The 15,787-nt window shown below is 40.3% G+C and overlaps 1 protein-coding gene across 2 annotated transcripts in view; it reads right to left on the reverse strand.

Annotated features, from left to right (window-relative positions):
• Positions 1–617: 617 nt before the first annotated feature.
• The window catches only part of camk1b (calcium/calmodulin-dependent protein kinase Ib), a 35,684-nt gene continuing 20,514 nt past the window's right edge, over positions 618–15,787 (reverse strand). For both annotated transcript variants that reach the window (XM_084349877.1, XM_084349878.1), the window contains 10 exons: positions 13,985–14,116; positions 8,492–8,566; positions 6,722–6,860; positions 6,468–6,594; positions 6,120–6,195; positions 5,795–5,907; positions 4,971–5,049; positions 4,695–4,782; positions 3,990–4,119; positions 618–3,902 (listed from right to left, as the gene is read on the reverse strand). In XM_084349877.1, the coding sequence (XP_084206003.1) occupies positions 3,805–3,902; positions 3,990–4,119; positions 4,695–4,782; positions 4,971–5,049; positions 5,795–5,907; positions 6,120–6,195; positions 6,468–6,594; positions 6,722–6,860; positions 8,492–8,566; positions 13,985–14,116 (1,057 nt within the window). In that variant the 3' untranslated portion in view covers positions 618–3,804. The remainder of the gene's footprint in view (positions 3,903–3,989; positions 4,120–4,694; positions 4,783–4,970; positions 5,050–5,794; positions 5,908–6,119; positions 6,196–6,467; positions 6,595–6,721; positions 6,861–8,491; positions 8,567–13,984; positions 14,117–15,787) is intronic.

Here is a 15,787-nt window from a genome sequence, read left to right on the forward strand (position 1 = left end):
TGTCTACTGTCTCCTGAATGAGGTTGACCACCAGACTCCCGCTCCCGCCCCGCTCGCTGGTGTCCTCCGGCGCAACGCTGCAGCGGCCAAACCACAAGCCTCAATTACCCAGCATTCCTTGGAGAGGACGAGAGAGGCCTCATGTAGCACACTATGAAATTAACATTCATGACAAACCTCTCAAACCACATCACTTTTTCTTGAGAGCAGAATTTCATCATTGAGGAAAGTATCACTCCTACTGGGACTTTTCTGACAAAGGCTGAGAAAAAACCTTGCCATGATTGGCCTACTACTCCGCCGGCACCGCCAAAATGCAGTAATTACACATGTAGTCAAAATTTAGCAAGAACCAGAATTTGACCTGACATTTATTCTACCATAAAACATTTTATTAACAGCAAAACAGTCAAATACAAACTACAAGCTAATTTGTCGGATTAATTTAAAGATATTTAATTAGAGAAAGCTGACAGGACACGTTTTGTTTGGCTAAATATAAACTGTCTTCAAATCACTGCTTTTCAGAAGTAAGAAGCACTTTTAATCTTTTTGAGAATGTACACACCAAAATCGTAAAAGATGGAGTTTTTCTTTTACAAACACGCTCAGACAGATTGATAATGCATAGACAGGGATTTTAATGTACTGTATGTTTCACCGACACATCTGTTCCAAGCACAAGTCACTGGCTTTCACACTGAGCAGTACTTACTTTTCAGCAACCCATGATGCATTGCATCTGTGTATACAGTAGGTTACTGTAGCCCAAAACAGCATTTCTTAAAAAGGCAACATATTCATGGTACGAGTACACATCTGTACAACAAATCTCATCAAACATTGGTCGTTCTCAACAAGCGGTCAGTGAGCGATCAAAGGAGAGGTCCTCTCTTTTTCTTTAGGCTGGTGCACTGTGAAATCTATCAATGAAATGCTGTAAAAATGTAAATTTTTAATGCAAAAGCTGTGGTAATTGATCTAAACACCCTGTAGTTAGGTACTATTGAGGACAAGTTCTGTATCGCTTCTTTTTCCGAACAGTGATTCTAATATCACTCCTGCTATTTGCCTACCAAGGTGGCTGAGTGGTGAGGTAATGGGATACTTCGTTATGTATTTCAGCGCTTGTTTCATTGCACTGGAATGTAAAATCCTTATTTTTCCGTTTCCACACAACAAGAGCAAACTGTTTTGTTCTTCATGACGAACTATTCTCTGACTATATATCTCTTGGTTTGTGGGAAACATTTTCATTTGAGTTCTTGCGGGACTGGGTGTGCTGAACCAGAAGAAACAGCTGGAGCATGTGGAAAAAACTTTGTATATTAATACTAGAAAATTAATCATCATCGACAGGCAAATTACAGGAGCTAAATGAGACTGCAGGGGTGTAATGACAGCCTCTGTGGCAATATGTCAAATCAGAGGACTTGTTTTCTTTTTCAGGGGATTTCTCAGTCTGCCAACAGCAACAAGCATCGGCTGTCCTGTGCTTGTTAGGATCTTCCTCTGTTACGTTAATTTGTGATGTACAAACAATTCACACTGAAAATCCAAGAAAAAAATAATCACTTTTTTTCACTTTACAGTTTGGAGCCACCACTTACATTACTGTCCAAATACACTACGACGCCTACCCAATAGAAATGCAGAATAAAGCTCAAAAAGACTCTTTGAAGCAGCACGTTGAACTCGCTTTAACCTGCGACGCTATTACAGCTTTTTGTTGCTTTTTACACGTCTAATAGCAACTTTTCGAGAGAATTTTGTAATTTTGAAAGAGCAAAACATCTGATAAAATCTCTCCTTTTACCAGCACTCATCTCATGGCAACTGTCATATTATCACAATTAGTTTACACACTATTCATTGTTGATTGTAGGATTCACAAATTTTAAGCCACATCATGCAAACATAGCCAAGTGACATCAATAACAAATGTCTATACTGTTGTATCAGAGAGAGAATGAAGCGTGTACAAAGAAACTGGATGGATGGATGAAGCTCATGTCTGTGGAAGATCTCAGCGTCACTCAGCTCCTCTACATCTGATACTCTAACCAGTCTCCATCCAAATAAAGAACCAACTCGGCTACTGTGTTTGTCAATACGTGTCTTTAAAAAAAGAGTCGAATAAATGACAAATGAATGCAAAGCAGATACTCTTCATGCACACACCAACATAAAAAGCACTGATGGATGCACAGTAAAGATGAAGAGAGTCAGTCTGATGCATATTCACATTCTTTAATCCAGGTTCTTTCTGATCAGGCTGCATGTGGAGGAAATGAGCCTGTAGAAGAATGTAAGAAGAAAAGGGTTGTAATGACGATTACAGTACATGGTGACGGATGCATATCAAAATTTGGTTGCAGTTTTCTTTCTTTCTTTGCTTTCAAACCTACTTAATCCTATTGAGTTAGCCTAGTCTTGGGGATGGCTAAGCACACTGATCAATCAGTTTTCATGTTCGGAAATACACATTTTTTGAGCAAAATGCACTGTAGGATTTGTATTAAAATACATGAACACCGTTCTTTAATATGTGTCACAGAGGGAGCTGGCAAAGTACTAAAGAATACGTCTGAAAAACATTTATTTGAAGGATTTTTTTTAAATAAACGAGGCTCCTGGTGAAGCCTATTGTAGGTTTATTCATGTCATATCATTATATTTGTTATTTCCATTTAGAGCAGATTCAGTGAATAACAAATGACACCTTATCATAATCAACAGTGTGTACGCAGGCCTCCCTTCTTAGATTACAGTACATCACTTTAACAGAAAGCATTAAACTGCATTTTAAAGCTTAAAATGTGATACATACAAAATATGAAGTTAGAAGAAAGAGTCTGTGCTGCACGAGGAGACGAAACCTTTCAGAAGCTACCCGAAAATAAACCCATCATACTGTAAATCCCGAAGGCACCTTAGACAAAGATATATCCCTGTGCTCGAGTGGTTAAAGAGGTTTGGGGTTAAAAAGAGAGAGGGGAGAAGCCTTTTTCCTCTAAACCACTGCATGGAAACACTATATCGCCACAAGAACGGCTACAAAGAAGGAGTTTTTCATTGCATAAACTATTCTGTTACTGATTGTCTAAAAGCTTTAAAGACAGAATGCAGATCTGTAAAATTACAAGATTTGACTCATTTTCATTTTAAATACGGCAACATATCAAGATGCTCTATGCCTTTCCCCCTTTACAAACCTTGCACACGGCACTCCACCATTTGCATCATACTGCCTCTCTGCAACAGGGTATATTTATATAACGAAACATGCGTGGGGGACACTCTCTCCTGATCATGCAGATATTGTTTTTGAATTTAAGCTCCAAAGTCTAACAGTAGGAGGTTAAAAAGACAACACAAAAAATATACAAAACAAACAGAGAGACAGGTTGAATCATGAGTAAAAACAGTGTCCAACAAGCTCTGTCCTGCTTCGGCAAAAACAATCCCCCTGACATGCTGGTGGAGGAGCTTATCTTCCCCTCCTTCCTTTGTTTCCTCGCCCCATTTCAACTCATCCCAAGCTACCAGCCCAGTCTGTAAAAGTGATCCTCTCTGGTGCATCATCATTATCATCAAGTCTCCCTCCTCCTCCTCCTTTCATCCCATTTTATGTCTTGCTTCTCAGGCGGACCGGGCTTGCTCCCCCTGCAGGCGAGAGGTTGGAATGACGCTGTATTCCTAACCAGATAAGGGGGGAGATGGTGCCTCTGGTTCCACCGAGGGGGTTAAAATTGGAAAGTCGCTGGGATTGGTTAGACAGGTTAAGTGGAGCAGGTGCGGGGATCACACCCTGCTGGTCGGGTGGCAGCGGTAGGTGCAGTTGGACAGAGGGTCAGCTCCGCCTTCGACGTTCTGGGAGCACCCTCCCTCACAACACGCCTCTGGGAGACAAAACAGACATACTATCAGTACTTAAGAACAGCTGCAATCCACACATTTTGTTTACTTCAGTAACTGTGTGTGTGTACCTGCATCTTCCTCTGGCATGAGCAGGTGAGTTCGGCACGGACTGGGCAGGGTGGGGTTGGGTCCCTCGTGACTGGTGCCAAGCTGGAGACGCCTCATGTGACGAACCACTGCTGTGGCGTTGAATGCTTGCTGCAGAGGAAAAGAAACGAATCCAATATGGCCCAGAAACCTGCAGCATCTCAATCATCTGAAACTGAAAGCTGACAGGGACTCGGAGAGCAGCCCAGCAGCCGTTCCAGACATTTTTTGCTTAATATGTAGCCACCCCTGCATCTCTGTGAGTTGAGAGCAGTTCCTTAAAAGACTGCTTTTGTTTGAGTCGTTTTAGGCATTAAACTGTACAGTATTTGGCAAAAGAGCAAAGAGTAAAGAAAAGCTTTAAAATTTAGTGTAGCACAATTTCACGACAATTTTGTGACCCCATGGATTTATCTGACAACCCTCAAGGGGGTCACCCAGGTTGAAAATCACTGGCAGATTTGTGGCAGTCCCAAGTCTTTAATGCTTCTAACAATTCAACATCCATTCCCAAAAGTTAAAATTAAAAACGGCTGTACTGGAATGAGTCCTGAGGTTCAAACCAATCCAGACTTTTAATGAAGCTACTCTTTATTCTCTCCATGTGCACCAAAGGGGAAATATGCATAAATCATGCATATAAGAAAATCAAAGTGCATCCAAGATAAACTGGAAATCTGACTTACCTTCCACTTGCTCTTAGCAAAATTCTTCTTGATCTGAGCGCTGACAGACTCATGGATGTTCTTATCCAGAGCAGTATCCCCCGCAATCCTGGCACACAGAGGGGCAAGGAGACATTAGAGTGTGTCACATGTGCAGTCACAGCATTGATCGGAATTTCATAAGCACAAAAGCGAGCTGGATAAGTAGTGAACTTTCAGCATCAAGGTTTTAATCAGATAACAAAAATGTTGTGTGCAGTGTGAGTGCATCATGATAGAGGAGAATGGGACCAGTACCAGGGGTGCTGCAGAGCCTGATCACAGGTGTAACGTACGTGGGGGTCTTTCTCCATCAGGTGGACTATGAAGTCTTTAGCTAATGAAAAAGAAAGGTTGAAAACAGTCAAATTGATACAGTCGATTTATTGATGAAGGCATATGGTGTAACAGTTTGGATACGCTTTAATGTAATTATGTGTCAGTATCTAACTGCTGTAAACAAGACAAAACAAATCTCAAGGTTATTCCCGCATGACAGAGAATTGGCTGCTGCATCAGTTGTATCATTTGCTCTAAAAGTTGGAGAGATCCAGAGCAGAAAAATAGAGTAGGGACCCAATCCAAGAGCTGGGACTGGGAAGAACATCAACATGGGATCATTGCCTTGGCTTGTGGGCTCAACAGCTGCAATGTGAAAGGTAGGGATCGGAAAAACTATTTACTGGCTTCAGAAAATCCAGACATAATTTTCTCTGAATAAGAAAGAGCTTTACTGGCTCTGGAAAAAAACTCTTGGATAAAAGTTGGTCTCTGTTGTACTCAGGACTTGCTAAAGGTGAGAAGTGTCAGGTGTGTGAGTGGATGTTAACAAGCCCCGGCTGAATACTTCAGGTTGGGGAGTTTTTCCTGTTAAATCAGATCAGACTTGATTGTTCCATGTACCAGAACTGCTGAGAACTGGTTCCAATTTGTCTGATCCATTGGAATCGAATGCTTCATAGTTTATCTTTGCCTTGTTTCAATGCAATTTCAAAGCTTTAACCATTGCTTTTCCTCTAGATTTGCTTTGACTCTCTGTAATATCTACATCAGTGTCATGCTGAGAGTACAGCTTGCTGTACCTGAGTCAGAGATATCGTCCCAGTAAGGAGAATCAAACTCATATTCTGCCTTCAGGATCTGTTCAAACAGTTTGGCGTCATTCTCGTCATAGAACGGAGGGTAACCACACAGCCTGAGAAACACAGGAGACATATGCGTCATTTTTGATCTGAGATGTGCAGGAGCTTTTCAACTTGGAGAATGCTAGGAGTTTAAAATAACAATGAATTTATAAATAAATGCAAGAAAAGAAGATGACTGCCAAGGTACTGTGCAAAATCTGTGTGGAAATAAATGAATCCCTCCTGTGTTTGGTTATTTCCATGTCTTAAAAAGCGTACTTACAGAATGTAGGCTATGACGCCAATAGACCAGCAGTCCACGGCTTTACTGTAGGGTTTCTGAGCCAACACTTCAGGGGCTGAAAGAACAAAACAAGGTAATACAAGTTAGTATGTTAACTGTAAAAATTAAAGTTGCTCATTTTATAGGAAAGCTTCTGGCAATTATTTAGCACTTCAGGCAAAGTAACCTAAAATGGGCTAAAATGAGTCATAACTTTGAATATCGCTCTGAGCCAAAGATTAGCTGTTGACACTGTGCTAATATCACAGGCTACAGTGTTCTCTTCTATTAAAAGAGATTTATCAGAGGCTGATTTATCTAATTTAAGACAGTATCTGGCGTCTTTACCAACATATCCTGGTGTTCCACAGGCTGTCGACATCACACTACCGGAGCCCTCAATTTTAGACAGCCCAAAGTCACTGATCATGATCTTTGAGTCTTCATCCATGCTGTAGTAGAGTAGATTCTCTGGCTGCGATGGGGAGAGACAGAGCCAATAACAAAAATGTTAATTAAATACCATCATACATCTCATGCATCTCCATCACCACATGCGCTACCGGCAAAGCCACACATCACACCTCTGAACCCAAACTGACCTTGAGGTCACGGTGCACAATGCCCATGTCGTGGAGGTATTTGACGGCATCCAGAATCTGCTGAATGAGCTTACTGGCGTCCTTCTCTGTGTAAAAGCCCTTTTCTATGATACGATCGAAGAGTTCCCCGCCGGAGACCCTGCATAAAAACAATAATTTATGGCAGATGAACTGCAACAATTTTGGGCTTGACATTTGGTTTTAGCTTCCTTAATGTCAGGATTTGCTGATTTTCTTTGTCAATAATGATAGTAAATGAAGAGTCATTGGGCTTTGGACTGTTGGACAAAAGAAACAATTTCAAGATGTCACTTTGAGCTCTAGGAAATTGTGATGAGCACTTTTCACTTTCTTCTTTATTTTATTTCTTTTACATTTTACGGACTAAATGATAAATTGTGAAAATATTCTGCAGATTAATCCATAATGAAAATAATCGCTAGTTGCAACCCAACATTAAAGTGAAACATAAATCATACAATGAAGAAAACACCAACAAACTCAGACTGGACTGAAAATTGTTGAAATAGAGGCCACTGATTGCTTGAGACAATTTTACATGTTGATGGCTGCAACAGAGAAATAGTATGAAAAGGCATGGTGTGAACAAATTGTTTAGAAAGTAATTTTCAACAACAGACAAACTGCCAGAGATTGAGAAAGAAAGGGCAGGAGGGGAGGATGAGATGGGGACTTCCTACTACCCCATTAATTTGAACAAGAAGCAAACTTGTTTATTTGTTTTGTTTGTTGTAAATAACTGCGATACTGTAATACTCTACATGTTATATGTCTCTTACAAACATACATGAATATAGAAATGTGTTAGTCATACTGTCTAATGTGATTGTTATTAGACTTAGAAACCACTAGATGGAGACATTGTCTGCAGAAAATATGCTGCAGGTTGCTCACTCCTACAGTATTAATATGTGCACCAAAACACACTCACAACTTGGAAAGACAAGATGGAAAGATTTAGAAGAAAAACAAAAAAGTGAAGGGGAGAAGCTAAAATCTAAAAAAGGTCAGAATTATGACTTGTCTTGAATGTTCAGGAGTTTGAAAAGGAGAGCTGACCTCTGTAATAACTCAGCTGGAACACCGTTGTGTCACCTTGCCGGCCAATACTTTCATTTCCCTCGTGATATATTGCCACTTTTTCAACTCCTTGCAACTTTTTCTTGACGTTGTTATGTCAAATTAAAGATAAAAATTTAATAAGTAGATCCATTACCGTGGTGAAGCACTGCATATTACATTTAAGAGTCATGAATCAGAGGGAATACAAGACATATAGCAAGGACAAGCAAAAACTATTTATAAGGGCACACAAATATATTGCAGAGGGGTGACACATTAGTCCTTCCCTTGATCTAAATGCACCCCTCCTGCTCTGCCGCTGTCTTTTATCTCTCTGATTTGCCGTTGACTGTGATAAATACATAAATAATTTATATTTTCTGGAGCCAGTTAATAGCGCTCCTGATCTCGATTTTCTTTCGTTCTCTCTCGCTGACATTTCAGTAGTTGAGGTGGGATGGAGGCTGACAGGCTGCAGGTGTGAGGGCGAACTCCCCACTGGTGTTCATGAGTGGGCAGAGGACCGTGTTTGCCTGTGTGCGTGTAGTTATGCACATGCGAGTGTGTTACAGAGTGCAATTAATGGCATGTGACATCCAGTGTGTGGGAGATAGCACAAGTAGGGAGCTTGAAACACACATCGCACATAAAAACGAGTCACACAAACCCACACATGTGAATACTCACAGTTGCATGACAAGGTAGAGGTGTGATTTACTTTCAAAGATCTCTTCCAGAGATACAATGTTGGCGTGTTTAATCCTGTGAGGAAGAAGAGAACAAGAATAAAGCAAGAAGTTAATATTAATAATTCTACTAGACATTTGGCAAGTAGTATTTCACAAGATTTTTCTCTGCAGAAGGCAAAATTAATCTCCCTGGGTGTCAGAAGAATTCCTTTAAATGTTTCCCAATAGGTCAAGTTGAGACAGTCAGTGTATGTCCCCTCCACAGAGCTTCATCCAGCAGTCACATGTACTTCTTACTGACTGGAAACAAGGCTACACTGTGTGCTGGCATGTAGCTGCCTAACTGGCTGAACTCTGCTGCCCCTTGAGACCCGTGGGTGTAGTGACAGGGGTGAGAAGCTGACTCACTACATCTAGATTCATATTGTACTTCTCTGCCTGACCAGTGTTTACAGCTACCATACCTGAAATACATCCAATGGCCACTTTATTAAGTACACCTGTACAATATAATGCAACCCAGCACAATGGCACACCTTATGGGGTGGAAACTGGGTATATGTCAAAATTTCACATACACATACAATTTCCGTCTCTTTACCACTTCCTGAATTTTGCTTTTCACAAGAGGACCCTAATTATTGTAGACTTTGGTGACTTAAGTGTCTTTTTGCACCATACTGTATGTGGGAATGTGATGTTGCTTTAAACCCATGTTATCCTTTTAAACAACACGAATATTTAATGGCTGTTTCTCCTCCTGCCATGATAAATGTTGGTTGGGTTTTAAACCTCACCACGGTTTTTATTTGGTCGTGGGTTGTATGCTCTGGGATTTCAAACCAGACCAACATGGCAGCTCGTTTGGAAACTTTCTCTCATATTACAAATATAGCTCAGTGAAATGTGTTTCTAAAGACATTTTAGGCGTGAAATAAGCCATGCAGCTGCAAAATATTGATTTTATCTCGACAATATTTATAAAATTAGTTTTTCAGGAGTTTCCAGAGATGTGTGTCATACTGGATCCCCCTTATTTGCATAAAGTAGCCACACTTCTACTTCATGCAAATGAGGAGCGGGCAATACTGTGACTCCCTGTCTCTCACAACGCGACGCTCCACTACCAGAATGCATTTCACAGCTGCTTGCATAGACAATGAATGGCGAGTGTGGAAACAATGGATCCTGTGGACCTGTACCTAGAGCTGTGAACTTATGATTGGATTATTCAAGAAACATGTTAAACCATAGGCTGTAGATACTCTCGACTTAAAGGGGGTCTGTGCAGATATGTTTACACTAAGTGTCTCTCAGCAAAACTTGAGATCACATGTTGACTGTTTCCTTTCTCATAAAGTATTTACAAAGCTGATTTTTAGATTATTTTAAATCATGCATTGTTTACATCTATGTTTGCCAGCATTCTTTTTCTTCACTGCGTTTGTTGTCACATTACCGTCACCAACTGTGGATCAGTGAAATAGCGTTAAACCAACGACAGGATGTGAAGCATGCAACTCGTGCCCTGCATGCTGGCCTTGTGTGCATGTGCAACATACATAAAACAATATGCAAATGCTCATAAACATATTGCTCCATAGCGCTACTAACAGTTTAAAGCTTCACTGGGAGCCTTTGACTGACTGTGTTTGTGTGTACTCTCTTCATATAAGTAAGTATTTCCTGGACAATAAGTGTCTGTTTGAGGGTTATTGAGTTGACTTGAAAGTAGGAAGACAAAGACAACACAAAGCCATGTGTCTGAGCCGAGTAGCGGATGTCTCTGTGTATGCGTCAGCCTGAGCTCATTCTGGATTACAGCAGTGACTCTGATCCAGATTGTAACAATACATGGACATCTTCATTCATCTGCTTAGCTCAGTGAGGAAGGAGAAATGGACCCCGTGAAGGATGAATGATGGATTAAACCTGCTGAGTGAGCACACACGTGTGAACCCGTGTGAGCTTGAGCGTGCACTTTCTCACACCATTAGAGAAGGTCAGATACATGCAGTGACAGTGGGGCATTTAACTTGGATTTCTGTGCAGGTGTGTTTTCTGTTTGTGTGGGTGATGACCCTAAGGTCGACACTGGTCAGGGTGATTGTCAGAGAGCTGAAATGTCTACTGAAGGCTGGTGAGTCATCTGCTGACCTCTGTCAGTACCAATATGGTCTCACAGGGCATCAGAACACAGAAGTCAGCAAATTAGAAAATAGAGCTGCATGCTCTGCAGCCAGTAACCACTACATCTGACATCTGGGTCAAAGTGACAGATCTTCTGAATCTAAGATCGATATTCTGTTGAGTTTCTCAGCAAATAATTACAAAGTTGATTGATTTTTTATTAGGAAACTTTTGTTGGATAAATACCTTGCTACATCTCTGAATTTTTAACAGCTGTGAGTCGAAACACAGCTTCAGGTCCTCTGGCATCATTCCTATTCTTCTTTTAGTTTTTTTTCACGTTAGCTTTTGTGTTTTATTTGTTCTTCTCACAGCTTTGACACAATTTGTCTACTTTCTCCAGAGCAATGAGTGGGCTGGCCATGAATGAATTGATGCTTCTTACAATATCTGTGGGACCTTAAAAGTTCCTGTGGTGAGAGGAATGTTGTCTCCTGTTGCAATGTTTCTTGTATTTCTTCTTGAGTGTCAAGAGGGTTTCATTGATTACAGTGAAGACAATCAGATTTCTCCTACAGAAATCCACCTCCGTTACCCATATTAGAGCTGTGTATTTGGCTACTTACTTAGGTGCTTTTAAATGTACAGAGCCATACATAACACAGATCAACATTTGAGTATTAAGTAATGAAAACCCTGTGTACCATAACTTTTAGGCCTTTATTTGGAGTTCAGCATTAATGACAGAGCCACGTGACACTACTGGCTCAAACACATGTTTCAGGGATGTTATAGACATGTTAATAAGTCTTCTCCGATTTTCAGAGCCTCCGCAACAACTTCACACCAACTCCTCTGATTGGCATGGCGACAAGTGTCTTAGCAGAGTGTGATTAGTCACTGTATTTGCACGTCTGCGTTTGGGGTAAATATTTGGTCTGGATGAAATGGAGGAGAAGGAACAGCCAGCTACACACTGTGGTATCATATGACTACATTAGTGCTACATCAAACTACCATTAGTTAATGTTGTTATTGTTAATTGTTAATAAATTAAGTGTTGTTATAAGTGCTTTGCTTAGGTCGGAAACATTAAATAATCACTGGTAAATTTACAGTGAGTCATTAAAGAAAAGTCAAAATGACAGGTCGGCTCTGGCATCACAGGAAGAATTAGATACAAAGTCCTTTGGTTACTCCTGTGGCCAAAAACAAGACCCATTTATGTGGGAAAAGATCAAAAAAAGGTAGACAGTGAGTTTCATAGTACATCTGTTACACTCAGGAAATAAAGAATTGGACACAAATGCTGACAGAAGAAGGCAGCAGAATAATTTCAGTGATTCATTGGTGCAATAACTTACAGCCAGACACTGGCAGGCAAGCAGGCAGGTACAGGTCCAGCTAAACATGCAGACAATAGAGGCTCAAAAACAAAAGCACAAAGCAAGAAGCCAACAAAGCAACAACCACGAACTGACAGAGAAACAAAGAATCCGGGCTGGTGTGTGAATGAGTGATTGATGAGGGTAATGAGATCCAGGTGTGCAGAGATACGCAGGGAAGCTCAGGTGAGGGGAACAAGGTGACAATCACCTCTTAGATTGCTATGTTTGGGACAAATGTGACACATCAGAAAGAGACAAAAAAACGGAAATGCAAATTCATCCATTGGCAATGGAAAAGGAGTCAGTTGCCTATTTTAAGTGGGTTTACCAGTGTTTGAAGATCCTATACGTGTGAAAAGGCTGTAAGTTTGGTCTGGCTGTTGTATTCAAACACCTGGCTGTGATTGCATCTTTATTAATGTTGAGATATTGCACTATTTCTGCTAAAAGTTGCACCCATTCAACTCAGCAGATTATATGTTTGTTAACTCCTAAATGTTGCCAGCAATGAGACAGACAAGAGCGCTGACACTGAATCTAAACAATATCCTTACAAATTGTAAAACCAACACTGATCTGACAGACTGCAGAGCTAAGGGGAGCTGCAGAGTCTGGTGATGATTCCCTGTGGGTTCATCACTATGAGTCACCCCTTTCCCATTACATGTAGTTATTATATCTATTGTTAATATAAAAAAAAAATTGTTTAGTTCAGCTGGGAACATGTAGTTTACCTTTTTGTATGAGTCTGTCAGACCCCTTCCCCGTACACTGTGTACCGAGGAGGAGTTGAGGATGACGAGTCAAAATGAGTAATGACACCTTCACATAAGTCTACACAAACTTCAGACAGAGCAGGCAAATCATGATTTTCAGGCCAAGTTTAATCAGTTTACTCTGTTTGTCAAATTTGTAACCAAACAGCTAACTAACCCCCACCACTCTCATTCCACCATCATCACCTCAGGAGGGATCATAGCTGTATATTGGCTAGAGTTGTGTCTCCTGTAACCCAGGCAACAAGAGCTCTAAAAATAACTTGGGACCCAATGTAGATCAGCCATTTTCACCATGGTCTGTAATTCCCCACATCTAAAGAGAAGTACGTTTGAAGCGCTCCACAATTACAGCCCGTCTTATTGTCTCTTACCTTTGTCTTTATATGATAAAATGTGTATGTGTGTGTCTTAGCATATGACTCCATATTACAGGCATAACTGCTTATATATGCAATTTAAGTCCTGAAATGAAGGTTAAGGTAAATTTGTTGTATTTTGTTTAGGGCAGGTTACAGATCAGTATGTGTAACACTGTGATCTTCAAGAGCTAATTCATGTTTTGTAATAGTAAATAAATCGACTGATGTATATATTGTTATTTACTGTTTTACTGTCTTAAGTTTAGGGGTCTGTGACTACTGTTGTCGTTCCAATAGAAAGTACAGTTTATCCAGACTGACCAGAAATACATCATGTCATTTCAGCCCCACATCAAATTATATTCAACTCTATTGTACTGCACCTGGGCTAATAAAAGCAACACTAACTGGATGCCTACCTACCAACAGAAGTTAGTGAGGAAATGTGTTTTCTTTCTACTATTTTGGGTGAACTGGCCCTTTAACTCTCCGATTGCGAAAGTGTTGTTTCTTTAATTAATATATGGATCCGAGTCTAGATATAATCAACCATAGTTGATCATATTACCACAGCATATATCATACATGACATCTATATGATATCCAGTAATGTGATACAACTTACATGATGCAGTAATGGAGATACAGTGATGAAAAATTAAGCATCTTAAACCTTGTGGCTAGTGTTTCAGATGCAGGCAGTTGTTTCACAAGCATTTAAAGGGTTTTTGCTTACAGTACAGTTATTTTGCTAAACACCATGTTTTTTAATTCATAAATAAATAAATATATGGTTTATAAATGTTAATTTCTCAAATCATAGAGGTCTACTTACTTGTGCAGGACTGCGATCTCATTCTCAATGCTGTTTTCCTTTCCCTCTAATGCCTTCTTGGGGATACACTTGATTGCCACCAACTTCTGGGTCCTCTTCTCCTCAGCCAGGACCACCTCAGAGAAAGCTCCCCTGAAACACAAACACACAGGTCAGTCTGTCCGACCTCAGTACATTTATCTTCGGGTGTTGAGGCAGAGCTTTGTGACAGTATGGAAAGAAAAAAGGAAAAAACTCCTGCTCTAAATTGGCCGAACTTTTGTGATAACTTGGCAGCGTACAACTAAGTGCTGGTAGAAATTGTAGCCTGCTGATGCCAGGTTGTGTTTATTTTAGACGTCAGCCTCCTCCTGAAGTCTTTGGGGCTGCTGCTGCTGCTGCTGAGTCAAACTTTGGAGAGGGAACAACTTAGTGGGATGATTTGGTGGCACAGATATGAAATGCTGAGGTTTATCTTTGGGATGAATTTTGATACAGACCCAAAACTCTTTCTTTCTTTCAACATGTTTTACTGATGTTACAGTTAATAAAACTTCACTGTTTTAACAGATTTTTACAACGTAAACTAATTTGTTTATATATCAGGATTTGTGTGTTTATGTGTGTGTTTGAGCCAGTGTAGTTCAGTAGTTCATATGAAGGTATATGTGTATGTGGATGATACAGTTCACCATAGCTAGGTTCATAAATATAATAACCATTAAAACAACAGAGCAGCTTGCTCCATGTATTATTCAAATTTAGCACATAACACTGAACAGCGACCGGTTTTATGCTAGATTGTGACAAGCTGAAGTATGCACAGCTACTACATAGATCGGCCCTGACACCTTCTTCAATAAACAGCCACATTTCTTTCTCTTTTGCTCTCTCTGTGTCTCCCTGCCAACAAAAATCAATAATGGAAAACAAGCAGCAAAAAAGCTCAAAGTAGCATTAAAAAATGTTTAGCATTTTCCCATGACCCATTTAACAGCAGAGGCAGACATTTCTTGTGACCTCTGGCGTTTTGGCTGAGCTCCAGAGATTTCTGACTGAGATCCAAAAGCTACAGAAAAACAATACAGAACCCTGACCCACAATTTTTAACTGAACATTACATCAATACAACAGCAGTGGTAGTAGTGGAACTGTACGAGGCGTGGTGCAGGACGGAAAGAAACCTTCGAACATGAATACTGATTGAGCAAGTGAAGTGTGAGCAAAGTGTGAAAGAAATGCTGGAGGAAAAGCAGCATAGGAGCCTACATTATACCTAGGCTGCAGATGATTTATGGTTAATAAAGTCACAAGGAGGAGCTTTCACACACTGGGATCTGCTCACTCTATTTTAATTCATACACTTTTAGTCATAGACCTCCTTGAGGCATAAAGGGCAAACAGAGAACGAAGAAACATTCAAGTGTATATAAAGGCATTCCAGTAGCTAGTCGTAACGCAAAACATCTGTGCATCCTGTAAACTTATGCTGTGTTTACGTCATAGGGGACAGATTGTAGAGATGGGGGCGATTACCATGTTTACAACTCGTCAGTGCACCTCGCCAGACAATTCAAGACAGTTGCGTGATTGCAGAGTTGGACACATGAGGGTTAAAAATAATGTGAACTCGCTGATGTGAAGTATCTGTATTTGTTCTGGTTTTCTTAGTGCCAACTTGGATATTCAACTTGGATGTTAACATAACGCTATTTGCAAAGTGGACAATGGTAGTTACGGTAATTAAGATAAAGCATGACAAACTTATACCGTCCCAGCCAGGAAAGCCATTTTTTAAGTAACAAACAACTGCACTGTGCAATA

Source organism: Pagrus pagrus, assembly GCF_965226575.1.
Source record: "Pagrus pagrus genome assembly, chromosome: 3".
NCBI classification, from domain to species: domain Eukaryota; kingdom Metazoa; phylum Chordata; class Actinopteri; order Spariformes; family Sparidae; genus Pagrus; species Pagrus pagrus.